This window comes from Seriola aureovittata, chromosome 9 (genome assembly GCF_021018895.1).
Source record: "Seriola aureovittata isolate HTS-2021-v1 ecotype China chromosome 9, ASM2101889v1, whole genome shotgun sequence".
Taxonomy (NCBI): Eukaryota; Metazoa; Chordata; class Actinopteri; order Carangiformes; family Carangidae; genus Seriola; species Seriola aureovittata.
Genome location: NC_079372.1, coordinates 17,266,498 through 17,274,290, shown reverse-complemented (window position 1 = coordinate 17,274,290; position 7,793 = coordinate 17,266,498). Strand labels below are relative to the sequence as shown.

General features: G+C 43.7%; 1 protein-coding gene across 1 annotated transcript; it reads right to left on the bottom strand.

Annotated features, from left to right (window-relative positions):
• Positions 1-2,332: 2,332 nt before the first annotated feature.
• LOC130175401 (keratin, type II cytoskeletal cochleal-like) lies at positions 2,333-7,793 on the bottom strand. Its single transcript, XM_056385858.1, has 9 exons — positions 7,137-7,793; positions 5,055-5,263; positions 4,877-4,937; positions 4,663-4,758; positions 4,361-4,525; positions 4,125-4,250; positions 3,722-3,942; positions 3,555-3,613; positions 2,333-3,375 (listed from the first exon to the last, which is right to left on the bottom strand). Exons 1-9 carry the CDS (start codon positions 7,662-7,664, stop codon positions 3,140-3,142), a joined length of 1,701 nt encoding a protein of 566 aa, XP_056241833.1. The 5' UTR covers positions 7,665-7,793; the 3' UTR covers positions 2,333-3,139.

Here is a 7,793-nt window from a genome sequence, read left to right as displayed (position 1 = left end):
AGCATCTTAGAGACCGTTTACGGACATCTTGTGGAAAGTGTTTTAACTTTTTTAAATTTTTGTACATGGTTTAGGCGCCTGGAGTCTCAGGTTGCTCAGGTCCTTTGCTGTCCCCGTTGTAAAAAAAAAAAAAAATTACTTAAAAAAACTGCCAATAAAGATCTGACAATAAATATTATAATACTGTAAATCATCAGATAATAGAGTCGACCACTAGAGGGAAGCATTTGATCATACAAATGATGAAGAAGTAGGGCGATGGTCCCTGTTAGTTTGAAAGTATTCTTTTTTCTTACATTCAGTTTTTGCAGTTCAGTATAATAATATGGTTTTCATCTGAGAAATTTAAAAATATTCCTTGTCGGTGGCTTTTCAGATAAAGAGATGACCTCACACTAGCAGCATGACCAGAGTTGAGTGTAGTAGTGAACTACAGGTTATTAAACTAGTAGTTTAACGACCCTTTAACGAGCCTCGACCACTGTGAAGGCGTGCCCAGGCAATGCATTTTGTCAGGCTGTCAATACCATACACTTGACCTTTGTTTTGCACATGTGCAATCAAGCCAAGGGCAGGTGTTGCTCATCATCATGGATGAATCTCCTGATGAATCTCAGCCTGAGGAAGAATCACCATGGTCATACTTAAGCAGTTATAGTATAAAAACCAAGACATTAAAGCACTTTCCCATCGGTGCAATCTGTGCTACATTTTAATTATTCTGGTGCCCTCGCTTATAGAAATGTAATTTAAACTGAGAGTCTTGGGCCCAAACATTTCCTTTGGATGAATTAAGTTCTGCCTTATCTTTTATCTTTTCCTCTACCTTCATCATTCAGTGCATCCCACAGACGGACATGCCTCTCGTGTCACACCCCATCACCACTCCAACATCCTCCAGTGAGCTCCATTGTTTCATGTGTTTGCATGGGCATGTTGAACTCATCATTCGTTGCTCTCATGTTTGGCAGACTTTGAATATAAACCTCACCAACTTGCAGTGCCGTTTTTACTTCTTGGTCATAGGTGTGGCACCTCTATAATATTTCTGTCTCCAGTTGAGTCATTTTGCAGAATGTTTTGCTGAGGTGCTGAGTGATGAAGGGTGATTTTGCATGTCAAAGGATTTCATTTGTCAAGCTGTGAGAAAAGATGTCAGTAAAATTTGATTTTTCCCAGGTCCATGTGGCAGATAGCTTCCTTTAAAGTTATCTTACCACTCATTTAAAACATGAATGACTCCTCAGTGCTAAATATATCCACATTATTGTTTCTACTGTCAGAGTAGCTTCTACAAGATGTTTTATGTTTGTGTGTTATCTCTTGAAAATACAATCAGCGGCTCCTGGACACTGATAAATCACGGGGATGATAATAATTTTGTAGATATAGTAGGCTATTGCCATATTTCAACATTTTTTCAGTACTGCATGAGCGTGCCCTACCAACAGCATAAGCCTGAACTGCGGTAACTGGATACATAGTACTTGGCCACAGCTAATTAACAGCAAGACGCCCTGCTTCTCCATGGACGACTACCACAAACTTTTACCGAAGATTGCAGTGCCGAAAACTAAAATTCATTGGTTAGAAGTGAGCGTGGAGGTGAATGGACTGTGTGGGAATGACACTATCTTTCCAAAGCCAAAAACAAAAGGCATAAGTGTAAGGAATGGATTAACTGTGCTCGTCTGCCCTAGCATTCCCTGCTAACTAGCTTATAGTTAGCAGCCAAACTAGCATTGGATCAACTTCATCACCTATATCTCATCCTCTCATCCTTTTGTCTTAAGCTTATAGTTTAACCAATGTTGTTGGGTTAAAGTGTTTTCTACGTCTCTATCTATCTATCTATCTATCTATCTATCTAATACTGGATTATAGTCCTAGGGCTAACCAGCTCTACGCAAGAGAAATATTTCTTAATTTTCATATCTTCCACATGGATCATCAAGCTAGTGAGGATGTTGATTTTTTTGCCAGAGGGAATTGTAGACCACTATAACATGTAGGTAGCCATCAAGTGCACTTTTCAGACCAGTTCACAGCTGTCTAGTTTTAAAACAATTCAGCTGGAAATATTAAGAGCAGGCCAGTTTTCAACCAACTCAGTTTTAGCATTAGCTTGTAGACTACTAGCTACATATAGCCAATACAATCCATAGTCGTGGGCTACAAATGAAAACCCTGCTTTTGTTTACTTTGGTGTGAAATTAATTTAAATGTATCATTGTAAACTGTCAAACCTGATTAGCAAAGTGTCCATTATAAAATGATTTGTATTGTAAAGTCGTGCAACACCAACAATTAACGACAAACAGATCTGCCAGAGTGGATATGAACACAGATTTATTTCAAATGTTTTGTTGGTACAAGTTCACAACAATAAATCTGGTTGTCCAAGTCAGCCATAACCATGTTTTTTTTTTTATTCAGAGTGAGAATGGAAGTAAAAGGAATGATAAAAAAAAACAAAAAAACAATATACTGAACGGAGAGCTCATTTTCCCTCCAACAGGAGAAGAAAAAGAGGATCCCAAAAATCAGATATGAAAGTGTTATGTGTGGCTGCTTTTGATGATGTCAAACTGCACAACAAGATGACAGATGTGTGACAGCATAAGAGACATTAGAGAGGAGTTATAGGTGTGACACTATTTGGCTGCCTGCCATGTATGCTTTATAGATTCAAGACAAAGTGCCACATCCACACCTCCTTCTGTGCAAACTGCTGTTGTCATTTTGTGTGCAATGATTGTTGGTTGTAAGGATTCTCTGTCATGACACTACAAGTATCCTCTTGTCTACACAACAGCACATCCAGCAACCAAAAGGCAGCCTGGCTGACTGATCAAAAGAGAGGACTGACTCACGAATCTGTTGCTCTTTGTTTTTCCAGTCTAATAATCTCTCTGCTCTTACTTGTACTTGGATGTAATCACTGACTCTCTGTGGGTATGTGGTGCCAAGAAGCAGTACACAGGAACTAAATGCCAAAGAGAGCTACACCATTAATGGATCTGCTAGTTGTAAATGGTCAAATGGCTGTCCTGTGTCTGCAAGGCAAGAGGTGGTGGGGACAAAGACAAAGAAAATAAAGATGAAGAAAGAAAAATGGAGGGAAAGACAACTGTGATTTTTAGTAACGGCGAGAAGAGACTATGGTGCTGCTTCTTTGGCTGATGCTGCTGCCACCGCCTCCTCCTATGCTCATGCTTGACAGGCCCATTCCGCCGCCACTCATGCTCATGCCGCTACCATAGCCGCCGCCGCCGCCGCCCAAGCTCAGGCCGCTGCCATAGCCGCCGCCTATGCCCATGCCTCCGCCCATGCCGCCGCCCATGCCTCCGCCCATGCCTCCGCCCATACCACCTCCTGGTGATGAAAAAAGATGTTTTCAGAGAACATGGCAGAAATTTGAATTTTCTTATGTCATATGCTGTTTTCATTAAAACACATCAATAAAAGTGATGTTTTATTGATGTTATTTCTTCATGAATACCATAGAACTGACTTAAAAATGACTTGAAATGTACAGAAATGTTGATACATACCAAAGCCGCTGCTTGAGCTCTGTATGTGGATGGTTGCAGATCCACCACCGGAGGAAATTCTGCAGAGAGGTACATAAATGAGCAATTTGAGCTGCTGATGCTGCCGCCTGCACAATGTGATGCAATACACTGAGAAGATTAAATGTCCAAAATAGCTGAGTGTTTACCTGGATTCCTCTCCTTCCAGAAGCTTCCTGTAGGTGGCGATCTCAATGTCCAGAGCCAGCTTGACGTTCATGAGCTCCTGGTACTCACGGACCTGGCGGGCCATGTCCTGCTTGGCTCTCTGCAGGGCGTCTTCCAGGTCCCTGATGCGGAGCTTGGCGTCCTTCACAGCCAGCTCACCGCGCTCCTCGGCCTCAGCGATCTGGGCCTCAAGGTTGGCACGCTGAGAGGTTGGAAAGATGGCAGAGATTTCTTTTTCAAAATGCTTCTCACACGATCAGCATCTGGTTTTTAACAGGTGTTCGTAAAACTAACATCATTGTAAAAATATTTTGCACCCACGTGATAGGTCTATAATTGAACTGAACTGTTATGCAGGTAATACAGTTGTGACTGTAAGCTTACCTGTCCCTTGACTGACTCGATCTCATTCTGGAGGCGGCTGATCATACGGTTGAGTTCAGCGATTTCACTCTTGGTGCTGTGAAGGTCAGCTCCAGCCTGGCCAGCGTTGACCTGCATCTCCTGGTACTGAAGGGAGATAAGATTAAAAACAACTGTTATTACAAATTCCACAGACCTCTTTGCAGGGTGTGCATTTCACATTGGACTTGTTGGTGATGGTTCTTCTCTCTGCCTACCTTCTGCTGATACCATGACTCAGCATCAGCACGGCTGCGGTTGGCGATGTCCTCATACTGAGCCTTGACTTCAGCCACAATGGCGTCCATGTCCAGGTTGCGGCTGTTGTCCATCTCCACAATGACTGAGGTGTCCTTGATTTGTCCCTGAAGTTCACGCAGTTCCTGCAGAAGTGAAATTAAAACAGTTAGAGAGTAAAGGTAGTAAATCTATTTCTCTTGTCAATAGTCGCCACTATAATCTTAGGTAAAGTGTTTGAGAAAAGACCTAATACGAGTGAGGTGTGGTTCATTTTTCTTACCGCCTCATAGACGCTCCTGAGGAAGTTAATCTCATCCTGAAGGGCATCAACCCTGGCCTCCAGCTCAACTTTGTTCATGTAGGCGCCATCTACATCCTGTGAATGGAGAAGAAGAAAGAAATTTGTGATGCGTTAGAGGGAAACAATAATTCATTCAGCTATTGTTAATGACATGGTGGAGCGACAGGCTTTATAATTGCAGATCTACTCTCACCTTCTTGAGGAGCACAAACTCATTCTCCACGGTGGCGCGCTTGTTGATTTCATCTTCATATCTGACACAAACAAATGGAAGAAAAATTAGCTGATGGATAATGACTGTGGGTAGCAACTACTGTAGGTAGTGTTCAAAGATGTGACACGAATTGTTTCCTCCTCTGGTATGAACTCACTTGTTCTTGAAGTCCTCCACCAGTCCCTGCATGTTCCTCAGCTCTCCCTCCAGCTTCATCTTCTCATTGCCAAGCCCATCCAGCTGTCTGCGCAGGTTGGCAATGTAAGCCTCGAACATGGCGTCGATGTTGGAGCGGGTGGTGGTCTGGTCCTGCAGCAGGCTCCACTTGGTCTCCAGCATTTTGTTCTGCTGCTCCAGGAAGCGCACCTGAACGGTAAAATCATTTGCACAAGTTAAGATCCACTGTCAGTTGGGGAAAAATGGTTTTACTTTGAATAAGGGTTAGGGGTTATTATCAGATCAGAATTGCACATCAGTAGAACTACATAATAGATTTGTGTGCTTGGCGATGTCTGTTCACATTTTATCTTTCCATGGGTGGCATGAGCAGTGGCATGGCCATGGGCGCCGGTTTCTATAGACACAGAACAGCCTCAGAATAGATCATATTTACTGTAATTCATGATGAGGCCTGCTCTCTCGGAGGTAACAAAAATGTTTGTCTTCTTTGTTTTGCTTTTCCCCAGGTGTTCCATCGTGCCACATCTGTGTGTGCTGGCAGCTGCTGTATGGAAAAGCCCTTCGGGGCAGGGATACTCTAGATATGATCCAACGTGGAGCCTCTCTGCGCAGTGTCAATGAACTGCACTTGCTCGAATGACAAAGTTCCTGAGAAACATGAAACACTTCTGTTCCTAGAAAACAGAAGATTCATGCAAGTCACAGCTGGAATGCTCCGCCAAGGTTTCAAGCCTACACAGAGTAGAGCCCATCCCTTCCTTTTGGGTGTGTATGTGTCTCTCTAAGCCAGGCGAGGTATACAGTGCCACACCTCAGCCTTGCCCCTCCATTTAAAGCTTCGACTCTGCCGCTCCCTTTGCCTCCAGGACTTTGACTGGGTGAACTTGCCTGCCTCAACTCTCAGTAACCACGTCTCAAGCTATTAACTGTCTCATCAGTTGAGTGAGGATGCTTTAAAGATACATCATTTGTGTAAAGATGGCTTTTCATAAAAAAAAAAAAAATACTTAAACTGTTAATGAAACACTTGATCCTCACTATCCTTCTGCTACTACTACTTGTCATAATCGGAATGCTTAATTATTCATACAGATAAGCGATCGGATCACCTGTGCGAGGACAGATGAGGTGTGGTATATGCACACTGCAGAAAAAGCTAAGTGAGCATTTTCTCACACAGGGTGTGGCCAATTCTTTTTTCATTTCTACCTGAGAGAAAAGGTCCCTCATCTTCTTCACAAGGTCTTTAATTATACATGACAGTGCAGATGGGTGAATTAAAAACCCGTTATTGTATTGTCCCTCTTCAAATGGGACAAAGGACAAAAGTTCATGCAAAGGTTTTGAGACTTTACCTCAAACCTTGACTGAAAATATAAGTATTGCTCAATGCATTGCAAATAGTGAAGATCGAGTCCACTTTGTGCAGCACCGTTGCAAGCTTGCGAGTCCTTGCTGCCATGGGAATAGGTGATAACCTGATATCTTCTTCCCTGTCATACTGAGAACCACCAGTCACTGGATATGACCACTCTAGTGTTTCCTGCCTCTCGCTGCACACAGAGGCAGCTGGCAAGGGGCCACATATAGTCAAAAAAGAAGTTTAAGGAGCAGAGGTCTGCTTTCAGTTTCAGTGTAAAGGCTAATGCACAGTGCTGCTTTGAGAGCACTGTGAGAGATGAAAATGACTGAATCATATTTATACTAGTAATGTCATGCTTGGTAGTTTCAGAGTTAGCTCTAGCTAGGCCCCAAGTGTGCACATTACTCAGGTTTGGCTCAGTGGTTGTGTAATATTTAATGAGCTCGGGTGGCCCTTCAGCGACAGTATATTGCAGCTATTCACATTTGGACAAACCAATTAACTCTACTGTGTGCAGAGCATCCCTCATCTACTCCTAATATTTCATATTCCTCAGTTCATTCATATCAACATCTATGATTTTTGAGCTGACACCTCCAAACCATTCTGAATTTAAACAGTTTATGACATGTCATGGTGGGACACAAACTTGAGACTGATGCGTGGTTCAGTAACCAACAGTAAAGGGGCACTCACCTTGTCAATGAAGCTGGCGAAGCGGTTGTTTAGAGTCTTGATCTGCTCTTTCTCTTGGGTACGGACAGTCTGGATGTTGGGGTCGATCTCAAGGTTCAGGGGGGCCAGCAGGCTCGAGTTGACTTGGACGTTTGTGATTGGAGCAATTGCCATACCTCCACCGCCGCCGAGACCGCCGCCGAAACCGCCGCCGAAACCGCCGCCACCGCCGCCACCGAGACCGACGCCGTAACCACTGCCAAAACCACCAGCGCCACCACCAAAACCGCCGCCACTGCCATAACCAAAACCACCACCACCACCACCACCCATGCTTGACCTCAATGAGCTGGAAGACATTGCAATTGTAGGCCTTATAGAAATGGCAGATCGTGAGGAATATCCTCCTCCTCCTCCTCCTCCTACAGACATACGGCTGCTACCGAAACTGCTTCCACCACTGAAACCACCTCCACTACTGAAACCACCTCCACCACCGCCTGAGCTGGAAACGACTTTTTTCACGCTCATAGTTCTGTAGCTTGTCATGGCTGGATTTGTTTCTTCTGAAAAGGAAGAATTTAGAGGAAAGGAGGAGCAGATAGAGAGAGATCTGGCAGAGCAGTGGAGCACACAAAGAGGAGAGTCAAGTCCCTCTGAGTGTCTTCTAACTGTCCG